The following is a 15,230-nucleotide window of genomic DNA, read 5'->3' as shown; positions in this document are numbered from 1 at the left end:
TCTCAATTAATAAAGGACACTTTCAATAATTGCTTTTGTTCTGAAGATAAGCATTTGCTGGGTTTTCTTTTTTTAATCTGAGTATACCATTCTCAAGATTCATTTTGTTCACTGTTTTCAGTCTAGCTGTTTACATTTGGATTTCCTATTAAAGAGCCTCATTACAAGCGACTTCTCAGAGGTGACGGCAGCTATCTTTGAGCATAAACGTGTCAGTTTACAGGAGGCCAGTTTTTTGACTCGGAGGAAGGAAATAATATTCAATTGGACAATGGAGGCTTAATTTTTTGCGTAACTGCTTTGGACAAACAAGAGAGAACATGGTGGTTGCCAATGTTAGCCCCAACTCACCTCTCCCCACCATGATGCTTTTCCTTCACAAAAGGACTTTAAAAAGCTGAGGAAGCAAAGACAAAGTGAGGTATAAATGAAATGAATGGGAGAGAGGTGAAGATGTCCCAGTGAGGAGTGTTATATGAAATTAGGCTGGAAAAGTAGGTAGGGTTAGACCATGGAAATATTTGTAGCAATGTCAAGGAATTCGGTCTTTATCCTAAAAGTCAAGGAGAATTATCAGAGTTGTAAGCAGAGAGGTATTGGTAGAATATATTTTGGTAAGGTTTTCCGACTGCTGGATGGAGGCAAGAGAAGTTGCTGGGAATTCAGTCAAGAAGTATTGTAGGCAAGAGGTGATAGGGGTTTGGTCTAGAAGGGCTACTGTGGACATTGACTTGGGTGAACGAGCTATTTAGTGGGTTATGTCAATAAAATTTGGTGTTGAATAGAATACAGGCAAGGAAGAATGACAGAGAACCTAGAGGAATAGCTTCCAGCCTTCTGACTCAAAGGGATGACAACTAGGAATTTGGCTTTAAACACATTTTGTGTGAAAAGCTTGTGAGGCAACCAGCTGGACACATCAAGCAGATGGCTGGTCTAGAGTTGACAATGGAGTTTGGGCCGGGAAGTACCTTGGCATACCGGTCAACAGCTATCATGGTTACCTAAGCCCTTGGCTTGGATGGGCAAGTCCCAGAGGGAGGCCTCGTGGAGGCTCAGGGGTGAGCCTGGAACAACCCCAACATTTAGAGTTAGTGTAAGGAGAGGAGCCACAAGACTTGGGGAGGGGTGGGGGGACAAGGTCAGAAGCCAAGAGGAAATCTGACAGTATGGTCTTCTAGTGTCCAAGGGAAGACAGTTTCAAAAGGGAAGGAGAGAAAAAGATGTGGTATCTTGGAAAAGGAATGAGGGGCACAAAATGCTGGGGAGACAGGGCTAAATAAGGAAGAGCACGGGTGCCATCTCTGTATGGACTTATCCACAGATCACGAGTAACACTTTCCAAACCTACTGCCCCGTAACTGAGTCAGCATTAGCGCCCGGAGCCCCTGAAGTGGAAGCGAGGGCGGCAGAGCTGTGGGTGAGGGCAGCCAGCACACGCTGCCAGGTTCAAACACGACGCTCAGATTCCTAGCCCCTGAGATCTTCCCTTGCGCCCGCCAAGTGCACCCTGCCTGTCAAGGCTGCCCCACCACTGCAAACTGATCTCCTGGTCTCAGGCAGGCCATACCTCAGGCCCTTCTGCCCACCTGGCTCTGGCCTTGCTGCCCTTAGAGAGGGCAGGCTGGGTGTCATTGCAGCCCAGGGGTCTGGGACCACCAGTGCGGAGGTGGCCTGGAGGCAGTAATAGTTCCTCTGGTGTGAGAGCAACCAGAAAGTCTCAGCCACTCCTTCTAAGTGAACGGATCACCTTTCCTTTCTCTCTGTTCCCATCTCACCCTGCATTTTTTTGATTGAAACATTAGCTTTTTATACTTACACTGAATGCCACATGTAGACAACGCAAATCTGGTGTGTTGAGAAAATTTCATACCGGGTCTCTGGACTCCTGGGAGATTTCTGTACATTCGGGTTTGTTGGTTTTGTGTTTTTTGTTTTGTTTTTTTTGTTTTTTTTTTTTTACTTTTTTTTTTTTTTTTTTTTTTTTTTTTTTTTTGAGTCAGACTGCCTGCCTCCTTCCCATCCATCCACCCACCCACCCATCACAGTCCTGCGCCCTGTGTTAGGTCCCATGTGGATACAAACGTAGAAAACGTTACGGAGGAAGTAAGTCATACACAAATAGTGAATACAGTACAGAAGGTGAGAAGTACCAGGATGGAGGCGAGGATGAAGTCCCGTGGGCATTCAGAGGAGGGAGAAGCTGTAGAAGGGCCATCGGGGGCCCTGCACGATATCATTTATGCTCTTTAAAAGATCAGCCTGTGGCTGTGTGGATGTAGGGAGGTGGAGGCAGGTAGCGCTCCTGGCAAAGGAAGTGGCAAGCCTGGAGGCCTGAGGTGGGAAGGAGGTGGTGCTTCCCAGAGTTCATGCAAAGGTCTGTGTGTTGGAGCCCAGTGAACAAGAGAGAGAAAGAGGAATGCGGTAAAGTTGGAGACGTCGGCGGGGCCAAATCTTCAGGGTTTGGAAAGGAGCTTGGATTTTTTAATTTGTTGTTACTTGTGAGAGCACTAAAAAGCACGATGATCCCATACGCTGTACAGAGGATGGAAATTAGATCACCTCGGTGAAAAGCTGAGCATGTTTTTCAGCTTAGAACAATAGAAAAGACCTGCTTATACACAAATGATCAGATTGGCGCCAAGTTGTTAAACTTTCTTGTAATTGCTCGCGGTGTGTCCTACGGGGAACTTAAAATGAGGTCTTGATGAACAGCAGCCGCTGATGCTGATTATTCCAAGGCTTTGCCACAGTGCAAACCTAGGAAGTACCTGTATTTTCAGTTTCCTTTCATTCTCTTAAGGATGCAGCTTGGAAACAGCCTTTGCCCCGTGCTTCCTGTCTGGACCTGTCGGAGCTGTGTGTTTGAGCGAGGGTGGGAGCCTTGTGAAGTGAGCCTGAGGGGCTCTGCACACTTGCTCCATTGTTCGCAGAGTCTGGGGGAGTGTGGGTGGCTGTGGGCAGATCAGCCTGTGTCTGGCAGCCTGGAGGGCTCCTCTAAGAAGCACCTTGAGGGTCAGCAACGGTATGCTATTACAGTGATTATTATAATAAATACTTAAGTGCCAAAGAAGCAGCAACAGAGAGGCAGACACAAAAACCACCCACACTTTACTAGACTGAAAGAAATATGTGAAAATCTGAGTAAAATGACTTGGTTTCACGTGTGTTTACACAGGGCTTGAGGTCAACTTGACGAATTTTATTGCTGTAGCTGTGGAGAGATGCCTGGCTGACAGAGACCAGGATTTCCGGGAGCTGGAGTGCAGGACAGAGAGCGAAAAGGACAGAACCTTGCAGAGATGTCTCTAGCTTGGAAAGAGTACAGGACAAATGAGTTAAACAAGAGTAACGATGGAACCTGGCACCTAGGATACGGAGTTCAGTGAAAAAGGGAGAAAAAAACCTGCCTGTCTTGATTCCTAGACCCTGTAAGGCTTTGGGTCTGTTCAGGGTCTGAGAGGAACTTGTTTATTTTTTCTGCTGCAGTGATAAATTAGCACCAGGTCCCAGAGCCATGCCTGTCCATAGTGAAATGAGAAAAACATGGATAATGTGAGAAGTATTTGACAAAACCCAACATATATATTAAATATCTACATATAGCATAGCTTATGTGACAAAATAAAACATTGGCAGCTCCCCTTTTTGAAATCATGCTGGCTTATGATGTCCCAGGATGCAGACATCCAATGTGGCCTCCCTGTCAGGAATGATTTTTATTCATTTTTTTAAACGTTTATTTTTGAGAGAGCGCATGTGTGTGCAAGCAGGGAAGGTGCAGAGAGGGGGGGAGGGACAGAGGATCCAAAGCCAGCTCCATGATGACAGCAGAGAGCCCAATGTGGGGCTTGAACTCACGAAACATGAGATCACAACTTGAGCCACCCAGGCGCCCCATGAAGTGATCTTTGTTCAACAAGTGAAATGGATGTACATCTCAGTGACTAAGGACAGAAGGAGGAAGGGGGAAAAGGAGTAAGAACCAGTAAGACAAAAATCTACCAATGAGGTACTTGGAAAAGAAAGATTTATCAGGAGAGGAAAAGAAAATACATAACAAAATGAGAGGTGAATAATTTGATACATTTGGTGGGTAATTCATAATTGGTAAGAAAAACACCATGCCTGGTAGATAAGCCGACAAAGCTCATGAACAGACCAGCCTCAAAATAGAGAAGTAAACCAGGGGCACCTGGCTGGCTCAGTTGGTGGAGTGTGTGACTCAACCTCAAGGTTGTGGGTTCAAGCCCCACATTGGGTGTAGAGATTAAAAAAAAAAATCTTAAAAAAAAGTAAGTCAGCTTATGTCACTTTCACTTTCTCACCTCCCCCCTCCCACCCCACAACTTCCTGTTTCCTTTCACTGCTTTATGTATTTCTCCTTGACAATTATCACTATCCAAATATTCTCTGTATTACTTATTTTTCCCCCCTCCTCACATGAGAACTTCATGAGGGCTGGGACATCTATTGGTTTTGTTTACCACTGTATCCATACTAGATACTCCATATGTATTTGTTGAGCGAATGGACCCTCGATAAATGCTTCCCAGGCAACTTAGGAAATGTCCAAAACCCTCATCTTTATACTTTCATTGCTTGTTTTTTAACGATTATAATTTTTTGAGAGAGCACGCACATGCAGCATGTGCATGAGCAGGGGAGGGGCAGAGACAGAGGGGGAGACACAGAATCTGAAGCAAGTTCCAGGCTCTGAGCTGTCAGTACAGAACCCAACGTGGGGCTCGAACTCACACACTGAGATCATGACCTGAGCCAAAGTCAGATGCTTGACCGGCTGAACCCCCAGGCACCCTTCATCGCTTGCTTTTCTGTCAAGATGCCCTGATGGACCAGACTTTAGCCTCTACTACAAAGCTGTAATCATCAAGACAGCATGGTATTGGCACAAAAACAGACACATAGACCAATGGAATAGAATAGGAACCCCAGAACTAGACCCACAAAAGTATAGCCAACTAGTATCTTTGACAAAGCAGGAAAGAATATCCAATGGGAAAAAGACAGTCTCTCTAACGGTGCTGGGAGAACTGGACAGCAACATGCAGAAGATTGAAACTAGACCACTTTCTTACACCATTCACAAAAATTAACTCAAAATGGATAAAGGACCTGAATGTGAGACAGGAAACCATCAAAACCCTAGAGGAGAAAGCAGGAAAAGACCTCTCTGACCTCAGCCGTAGCAATTTCTTGACACAACCCCAAAGACAAGGGAATTAAAAGCAAAAATGAACTACTGGGACCTTATGAAGATAAAAAGCTTCTGCACAGCAAAGGAAACAACCAACAAAACTAAAAGGCAACCAACGGAATGGGAAAAGATATTTGCAAATGACATATCGGAAAAAGGGCTAGTATCCAAAATCTATAAAGAGCTCATCAAACTCCACACCCGAAAAACAAATAACCCAGTGAAGAAATGGGCAGAAAACATGAATAGACACTTCTCTAAAGAAGACATCCAGATGGCCAACAGGCACATGAAAGAGGCTCAGTGTCGCTCCTCATCAGGGAAATACAAATCAAAACCACACTCAGATATCACCTCACGCCAGTCAGAGTGGCCAAAATGAAGAAATCAGGAGACTATAGATGCTGGAGAGGATGTGGAGAAACGGGAACCCTCTTGCACTGTTGGTGGGAATGCAAACTGGTGCAGCCACTCTGGAAAACAGTGTGGAGGTTCCTCAAAAAATTAAAAATAGACCTACCCTATGACCCAGCAGTAGCACTGCTAGGAATTTACCCAAGGGATACAGGAGTACTGATGCCTAGGGGCACTTGAACCCCAATGTTTATAGCAGCACTCTCAACAATAGCCAAATTGTGGAAAGAGCCTAAATGTCCATCAACCGATAAATGGATAAAGAAATTGTGGTTTATATACACAATGGAGTACTACGTGGCAATGAGAAAGAATGAAATATGGCCCTTTGTAGCAATGTGGATGGAACTGGAGAGTGTGATGCTAAGTGAAATAAGCCATACAGAGAAAGACAGATACCATATGTTTTCACTCTTATGTGGATCCTGAGAAACTTAACAGAAACCCATGGGGGAGGGGAAGGAAAAAAAAGAGGGAGGGAGCCAAAGCATAAGAGACTCTTAAAAACTGAGAACTGAGGGTTGATGGGGGTGGGAGGGAGGGGAGGGTAGGTGATGGGTATTGAAGAGGGCATCTTTTGGGATGAGCACTGGGTGTTGTATGGAAACCAATTTGACAATTTCATATATTAAAAAAAAAAAAATGCCCTGAAACTAGATAAACGATTTATGAAATTCGGAAGCATAGCAAAATTACAAAATAAAAATGAAATAAGAGCTCTAGACAAACTTGAACAAGGCCAAATATAAAAGAAGGAAAGTATAATAAATCTTTAGAATTTGTTTTAAAATGTAGCCAAGGCTTATATTTGGGTCTATTAACCTAAATAAGTCATTGCAGTAGAAGTTACCAAGGAAGGCTGTTTTCTGGACTGGTCTTCTGTAGAGAAAAGCATCCTTTCATGGAACAGGGAAGAGAGTGACTACTAGATATTAGTATTTATATTTTTAAGGCATGTGAAGACACATGGGGACACATGGAGTCCTTTCAATGGTAGAAACACAGCTCAGGGGTTCCTAAAGTTCAAGAGAATTTTCATTCATTTGTTCTTTAAACACACATCAAACACCCACTACGACCAGGCCACTGTGCCATATACTAGGGCTTCATTCCTCCTTTTTCTAAAGCAGGACATGTGTTTTCTGCCTGTTAGAAGAGCAGAGATTTGCCCTTGGACATAGATTTATTTCAAACAGATATAAAAAAAATATTTTTTGGCCAACATTTAAAAATCAGATTTCAGTGGTGCCTGGGTGGCTCAGTCGGTTAAGCATCTGACTTTGGCTCAGGTCATGATCTCGTGGTCGTGGGTTCAAGCCCCACATCGGGCTCTGTGCCGACAGCTCAGAGCCTGCTTCGGATTCTGTGTCTCCCCCTGCCCCTCCCCCCCCTACTCATGTGGGGTCTCTCCATCTCTCAAAAATGAAACGTTAAAAAAATTTTAAATAAAAAAGATCAGATCTCCTACAGGGCCAGATTTCTGTTTTCTTTAGAAACTTGAGTGGAAATGCTGACCACAGTAGGCAGGATCCCCATGTGGCTACACTTGGCTGCTTTTCCTCTTAGCCCTGTTGGCAGAGTCCCCACTGCTCCCAGTCACCTCATTCCTAGCCAGGCAGTGCCCTTCAGCAACCAGCGTGCCCATGGTAGTGGTTAGGCAGAAATCGGTCACAGAATAAAAAAGACAAGCCTCAGGGCGCCTGGATGGTTCAGGCAGTTAAGTGTTTGAGACTCTTTTTGGCTTAGGTCATGATCTTACCGGTTTGGTTTGTGAGATGAAGCCCCACAGCATGAAGCCTGCTTGGATTCTCTCTCTCCCTCCCCTCGCTCTCTTTCTGCCCCTTCCCCTCCCCCACTTGCATTCATACACACACTGTCACACACACAGTCTCAAAAAAAAAAAAAAAAAAAAAAAAAAAAAAAAAAAAAAAAAAAAAAAAAAGGACCAGGCTCAAGCTGTATGAGGCCCATTTTATTAAGCCAATTGCAAGAATATTCTGGAATTTGAAATAAAAAGATTTCCTTCCCCCCAGTAGCGAGAATGAGTAATAGTTTTAGGGAGGTTAGTCTAAATTTGGGAGATGATTTGAGACCATGTTTCAAAAAGCATCAGCGACAAAAGGGGTCATCTCATGCAAGAGGAGCAAAGTCTCTACCCTCCTTCTCTGGGGGTGAAGGTTCAGAAGACTCAATATTAAGCTAAAGTGCAGTGCAGCTAAGTGTTGAGCTCAGTGCAGCTTGGAAACCTCAAAGTCCTGCAGGCAGGGCTGGAGAACATCTTCATGAGGTTCTCACACGATGCAGACATAGGAGGCCTATACACTCCCCGACACAAGGCCTAGTTGGCCCTACCCAGTCAGCACAACCTTGGGCTTTCATGGAAACCCCAGTGAGAGAGGAGGGGGATTTGGCAGTGAGCAAGTTCCAGAGCAGAGTTGCTGGCTGAAGATCCCCCTTGCTCAAACTGTAATGTATCTCTGCAGAAGGCTGGGGGATTTAAAGGGAGAACACAGTTTTTCAGAGTAGAGCCTGACAGGAGAGAGGACAGAACGGGAGGGAGGCATTAAACACCAGATTATAACAAGGTTGTCTATTTTTGAAAGTGTTCTAAATATATCATGAGCCATCCTTATAAAGTTAACGATTACCAGCAGAAAGTTTGTTCTGGGTCAGAAAGGCACAGTGAAAATTTTGTAATTGTTTTGAGACTGCCCTCAAAAGGCACCCAGGGCAGAAAGGGCATTGGCACACTGCGTGATCCAGGCGACTGACCTCACACAAGGGTCATTGGCTGCTGAATTTAGTGCTTATACATGCCTAAGGATGGTCTCAGCAATTTCACAGCACATGACAGCTGTGTGGCACATCTGTTCGGGATCCAAAAAAATCAGTTACACAAGCATTCACTGGGGAAGATTGGAGTTGGCACCCGTTCTGCAGAGAGAGCTGGGAGTCTGAATTGAGTGCAAGCTTAACACACTGAGTTTAACGAAATGCAAAACTGCGTCCGTGGAGTTCTAACACCCAGTTGCGTTGCATGCTGAGCTAGTCAAACCACACTTGGAGGACTGTGATAAATTCAGGCCCTTTTAAGAAAGACATTGGGAAATCAGTATGTTCCTTGGAGGACAGTCAAGAATCTAGAAATCATCCCATGGGAAACAGTTGAAAGACATGGAGGTGACAGGCCTCCAGTTTAACCAGAAGGAGAGAAGGCTAGAGAGGGAGATAGGATAGCTGTCTTCAGACAGTCAAAGCCCCGGCTGTCACAGTGCTTGTAAAGCCATGTTTGAAACAAAGTGATAAGTAAATGAAGACCACAGTAGGTGTGCGTGTGTTTTCCAAGGAAGAGCAAGAACACGTAGTAAAAATTACACGGAGGGAGGCAGAGTTAAAACTCCCGAAAAAGTAATCTGGAACAACCAGTGCTGTCTGTGGCGGGACAGAATTTATGTAGGGGCTGAATGAGCCTTTGTGAGGGATTTCTAGGAGAAATGCCTACCTGCAGTGGTAACCAGGTTCTCGAGAAGCAGGGGGCAGGGGCAGGGGGGTGGGGGTGAAGGCTTTGTGGTTGGACACACTTAGGAGCAAGTTATATGGTTGCCATTTAGCTGTGTGACTTTAAGCAAGATATCCAGCATTAGGTTCTTCATCCAGTCAATGGGGACAAGACCACTCGTGCTGATGTGTTCTTGTGAGAAGTAACTGAGCTGATACGTGTGAGGTGCTAGAGACAGCATGGACTCTGGAGAGGTGTGTGGTAAGAAGTCGCTTCAGAAGCTCATCATGTTTATTTAGTCCCCTTTGTGCCTTCAGAGCCCTGACATGGCCTGCACAGGGCAGCTGTTCAGCACGTGCTCTGGCATTTTTTTTTTTTTTTAATCAGTGTTCTGGGTAAGTTGTGGCCCTAGGCAGTTCTAGAAATGGACTCTTATTGAGGCCACGTGGCCAATGGACAATGTGCCTGGTGGAAAGAAAATGAAGTCTGGCATCAGACACAGGTTCCAACCCTAGCTCTCCACTGGGTCAAATTACTTAACCTTTCTGAAATGCATTTTACTCCTCTGAGGCAATGCCTGTCTTGTGTGAGTGAATTAGCAGGTGTGAAGGGCTTGGTATTCTTTTCTCATTGGGATCCTCTCAACAGTCCAGGGAGGCAGGTAATTCCTTTTACATTTATAAGAAATAAGATTCAGAGTTGAAGAGATTTGCCTCTGAAAATAGAACTAGTACTGATTTGGTCCAATTCTTTTAACCTCAAGGCTTATCATCTTTGTCTTCTCAGTTGTGACAAACATTTTTTAGAGTCTGCTGTGTGCCAGGAATTATGTGGGGTATTTCCACGTTTCCTCATTGACTTTTAGGTCCCCCATGGAGATGTCACTCAATGGGGTAAACTTTCCTAGATATTTGGGAAAGTTGATTCTTCATGGGACTCTGGTTCCCCATTGACACCTGGCTTTGGGAGGGACACTCAAGGCACAGTGAAGGGCAGAGGGAGATTCCTGTCCAGACAGTCACATTAGCTCCTCAGCCTTGACCATCACAGGAGGGACAGATATTGTGTATCTTGAACAGAGGACACCGTCAGCTGTTGGACAGCTGTGCCAGAGTGCACCCGCTGGCAGTCCTCAGGTTTTCTCTAGCCAGTAGACTTGTTCTATGGGGTTGCACAGGGCTGTAAAAATGAATTCTTTGCAAATTTAAGCCAGGAATTTTTACATAAAAATACATAATGAAGGGTGCCTGGGTGACTCAGTTAAGTGTTCAACTTCAGCTCGGGTCATGATCTCACGGTTCAAGGGTTCGAGCCTCACATTGGGCTCTGCACTGACAAGCTCGGAGCCTGCTTCAGATTCTGCTTCTCCCTCCCTCTCTGCCCCTCCCCTGCTCACGCTCTGGGTCTCTCTCAAAAATAAACATTAAAAAAAATACATAACATAAGATTTTTGGTGTCTCTTGAGGAATGGGACAGTCGGGCAACCCTGAGCTCACGTTCTCCCTGACAGCAACCCCTCTGCCCGAGCATGCTGCTGCTCCCTTTGGGTGGGGCAGAGACTCTCCCAACCTTCCTTCAGCCCATGTCATCCTTACCTTACTCCAAGTAGCTGGTGTGAATATTTAGTACCCTGCACCTAATTTACATTAATAACATTGTCTCTGAGCTTTTTACTAGCGAGGTCTTTTTCCCCCCATCCCTAGTCTGTGATTGCAGTGGGAAGTCCAGCCAATGCGTCTTTGATCAGGAGCTTCACAGACAGACAGGCAACGGGTTCCGCTGCCTCAACTGCATTGACAACACCGACGGCGTTCACTGCGAGAGGTGCAAGGAGGGGTTCTACCGACAGAGAGAGAGGGATCGCTGCTTACCCTGCAACTGTAACCCCAGAGGTAATGTGCGACAGCAAGAACAGACCTGGAGGGTAGTATGCTGAGTGAGAGGAGTCAGACTGAGAAAGACAAACACCATATGATTCCACTCCTAAGCGGAATTAAAGAAAACCCACAAATGAGTAAACAAAAAAGCAGAATCAGGGGAGCCTGGCTGGCTCAGTCAGAAGAGTGGGCGACTTTTGATCTTGGGGTGGTGAGTTTGAGCCCCATGTTGGGTGTAGACATTAAATTAAAAAAAAAGGGGGGGGGCAGAATCAGACCTATACAGAGAACCAACCAATGGTTGCCAGAAGGGAGGGGAGGTGGGGGGGGGATGGGCAAAATAGGTGCAGGGGAGAGGGAATACAGTCAGTGATATTGTCCTATGGTGACAGGTGGTAGCTACACTTGTGGGGAACACAGCATGACCTACAGAGATGTTGAATCACGGTGTTGTACACCTGAAACTAATGTAACCTTGTGTGTTGACTATGCTAAAAAAAAAAAAAAAAAAAAAAAAAAAAAAAAAAAAAAAAAAAAAAAAAGGCAGATTAGAGTCTTTGATGGGTTTGTTCACAAAAGAAAATAGAATCAATAAATAGGAAATATCTACAAGATGGCTGGTTCATAGCAGGAATCCTTTGTTTTTTAAAACATGTCGCCCAGTGCTGTATTCGCACAGCTGTGTGTAGTTCTTGCCTACACAGATGTAGGTGTTGTGCTATATTCGTCATGGACAGTAAAGACAAGTTAGCACATATAGAGAGGGAGAGACCAGTAGTTCTGTTAAAGAAGTTGAGGTTTTTTAGAATACCTGGTCTATTATTGCCAAAAAAGATATCTGTTTCTCTTCTTTGTTAGAAAGTGTTTAACAGCATAATAGGATAAGTGTTAGTGCACTTAATGGGTATAGACGGTGTGTGGCAATGACTCAGTGTAGCTCTCTGAAACCAGTTAAGAGTAACAGCTTAATGAACGTAAAAATGGGCAGGTTTTGGTCTAGCCAGGAGATGCCGGTAGAGTGTGTTGGAGAGCATTACAGAACACTGGGGATGACCCCAGGCTGACGCAGACCCAAATTCCAGCAAACACTTCCCAGTTCACCAAACTTGCGGTTACGGTGTGTTTGAGCCCAATTTGCTCAGCTTTGTGGCATAGGGTCAGCATCCAGAATCTTTTGGATTTAGCAATTCTTGTGAATTAAAGAACTTCATAAAGAAAAATTAAAAGTTATTCCATGTTAGTGGGCATCCAACCCTTCTGAAAAGCCCCGATCCCTTTAGGATATGCAGCTTCGTTGTGAGTCACTGGAGTTGTGTCATCCCAGCAAGACGATCAGCGAGAATGTAATTAGAAACTTAATTAACTTAGCTGGAGAGCCTGGCCTGAAGACAAGGTTATTAGTCCGTACAGTAGACAAGGAGGCTGCCACGTGGCTGAGAGATGGTAATGAAGGATTTGCCGCACCATCTCTCTTTCACTCGAGTCCATTGCTTGCCCAGCATCCATGAGCCTGGCTTTTTCTTTGCCTTTGGGGAGTATACATCCCAGGCTCAGTGTGAACATCCTGGTAGACAGAGGAGGAGCCCAACAATGATTTACAGCTTATATGATCGCTAACCTGCATTACCCTGTGCCAGGCACTTTGCTAGATGCTTTCATCCAGCAATTTAATCTTCACAAATAACCATATGAAGAGGGTGCTATTATTATGTCCATTTTACAGATGAGGTGGCAGGGGCTTAGAGAGGGGGGTGAAGAAACTTGAAGGTTGGGTAGCTAGGTGGCCAGCCCCAGGTGCACGGATATCAAAGATGGTAATGTAAAGACTAGTAGTGGGTTTTGGAGCCAGACAGCCTGGGTTCAAATCTTGGTACTTCCGCTTCTGCTGTGTCATTCCGGGCATGTCCCTTCACCGCTTGCTGCCCCTGTGTCCCCATCTGTAGAAGGGGGACATCATGCTTTTCCCACCACAGGATTGTGTGAGAATTGTGTTAAGCACGTGGTAGACAACTCAGTAAATTGTAGTTGATGTAGTTTTTTGTTTTTTTTTTTTTTTTTTTTTAAATTAGGACAGAGATCAGTGTGGCAGTTTCCTGGGACACCGGCTTTTTTAAGTTACATTCTACTTTAGAAGGAATGCTGTCAAGGCCATATGTTTGGCCTGAAACTATTAGCATTTTATTTTCTTAATATCCTGAAATTGGCAGTGAATTTTTCAAATGTCTTTTAAAGAGTGGGGAAAGGGAGGCCTAGAGGAGCTGATGGCCTCCAGTCCTCTAACAAGCAATTGCAAAAGTTAAAGTTATAATCCAGAGTTCTGATGGAGAACTATTATCTTATTCCTTCCATATGAATGAATAAAGCATCAGAATGCTGTTCTTTTATCCCCAACATCAGACAATTAGATGTCCAGGAAAAGCTTCATGGATCTTATTTCCTAAGATCTGGGTAGTGCTTTATATTTTTCCAGAATATTTTTATAGGCTATATCTTCTTCAGTGTTCATAACTGGACAACCTGCAGGTGTTAGCATGCTGCACCCACCGTTACGGACACGAAGAAGGTGACCTGCGAGCCTGAGTGGCATGTTAGTGACAGAGACAGTTCCCACCCTGTGCCGTCTCCCACGACACCGTGGCTGCCCAGATTCCTAGCCCAGTGGCACAAATTTAATTCCCTATGGGATTTCTCAGTCTCCCAATCAGCCAGAAGATATGCATCACATACAAGGGAATTTATCAAATATTCAATCTCAAAAGGAAGAACACACCTTCCCAAAAAATGCAATCATTCCATGTATGGCGAATGAAGCCAACAGCATCAGTAATCCCCAAAGTGGTCACAGATTTTGGATGTCACATCAGTTTCTCATAAATATAGCAGCCAGGCTTATTTTTAGGTGATGACTTTGTGGGTTCAGCAACAGGGCTGAGTTCTCAACTCTTATAACCACATGTGTAAAAGCCCTGAAAACCTTTTGCAAATATTTTGAAATTCACTGTACATACATGTGGTTTTTTCTTTCCAGGACACCTAAATTCTTGAGACCTGTATGGACATCAAGGATATTGGACTTGTTCTATTATTTACATATTTATGATCCTGACAATGGATTACTCATAATACAACATTTTGGTTATTATTGAAAACATGCCTTAATTTTTCTTAATATTTTTGAGAGAGAGAGAGAGAGAGAGAGAGAGAGAGAGAGAGAGAGAGACAGAGACAGACACAGGCAGAGGCAGACACAGAATCCGAAGTGGGACTTGAACTCGTGAACCGTGAGATCATGACCTAAGCCAAAGTCAGATGCTTAACTGAGCCACCCAGGTGTCCCAAAACAGGTCTTCAATAATAACTTATAATTCTTAAATTCTTGTTACTTTAAAACACAAATGTGTGTGTGTGTGTGTGTGTGTGTGTGTGTGTGTGTGTGTGTGTGTGTGTAAAGCGTTCTCAAACGGACATACCCTCTTATTTACTATTTATCAAAAAAATTTAACATTTTTGAGACAAACAGAGCACAAGCAGGGGAGGGGCAGGCAGAGAGAGAGAGAGAGAGAGAGAGAGACAGACAGACAGACAGACAGACACACAGAATCCAAAGCAGGCTCCAGGCTCCAAACTGTCAGCACAGAGCCTGATGCAGGGCTCAAACCCATGAACCGTGAGATCATGACCTGAGCTGAAGTCCGACGCTCAACTGACTGAGCCACCCAGGTGCCCCTTAATTTGCTATTTTTTAAATAGTAATCATTTTAGAATAACTGCTTGAACCCTCAGATGCACAGAAACTATATAAGCCCTAAAAGAGCTTATTGGGACACAAAACAGGAAGCTATTTTGTTCTTTCAACCCAGTTATTCACAATCCCTAAAAGCAACTTGCAATGTAGGAATTGGGACAAGGGTTTTTATTTTAATGAGATACTTTGAAAACCCAGTGCTATTATTTCGGCAGTTTTAGAATGTGAAATAAAGTAGTCACTTTCACAGTAAGGACCAGTGCACATGTCTGTGTCAAGGTTTGCAGGAGGCCTTGAGATAGCAGCGTAAACTACATTCTTCCAGTGCCCATTACGTGCGAGACGCTAAATTAGGCCTTTATATATTTTAGTTCAAAGTCTTGCAACAGCTCCATGAGGCATAGGCTGTTACCCTCACTTAAAATAAGCGATGAGTAAGCAGTTTACCCAAGGACACAGAGCTAAGTGGCAGAGCTG

The 15,230-nt window shown here is 44.4% G+C and overlaps 1 protein-coding gene and 1 non-coding gene across 3 annotated transcripts in view; both read left to right on the top strand.

Moving 5' to 3' along the window:
* The window catches only part of LAMC2 (laminin subunit gamma 2), a 57,340-nt gene that overhangs the window by 9,692 nt on the left and 32,418 nt on the right, over positions 1–15,230 (top strand). For both annotated transcript variants that reach the window (XM_042976364.1, XM_042976365.1), the window contains exon 3: positions 10,835–11,023. In XM_042976364.1, coding sequence (XP_042832298.1) covers positions 10,835–11,023 — 189 coding nt within the window. The remainder of the gene's footprint in view (positions 1–10,834; positions 11,024–15,230) is intronic.
* On the top strand, positions 6,880–6,963 carry TRNAQ-UUG. Its single transcript has one exon. It is a non-coding gene; the product is annotated as a tRNA-Gln (tRNA).

This window comes from Panthera tigris, chromosome F3, assembly GCF_018350195.1.
Source record: "Panthera tigris isolate Pti1 chromosome F3, P.tigris_Pti1_mat1.1, whole genome shotgun sequence".
NCBI lineage: Eukaryota > Metazoa > Chordata > Mammalia > Carnivora > Felidae > Panthera > Panthera tigris.
The sequence above is the reverse complement of the archived record's forward strand: the minus strand, read 5'-3'. Positions and strand labels throughout refer to the sequence as shown.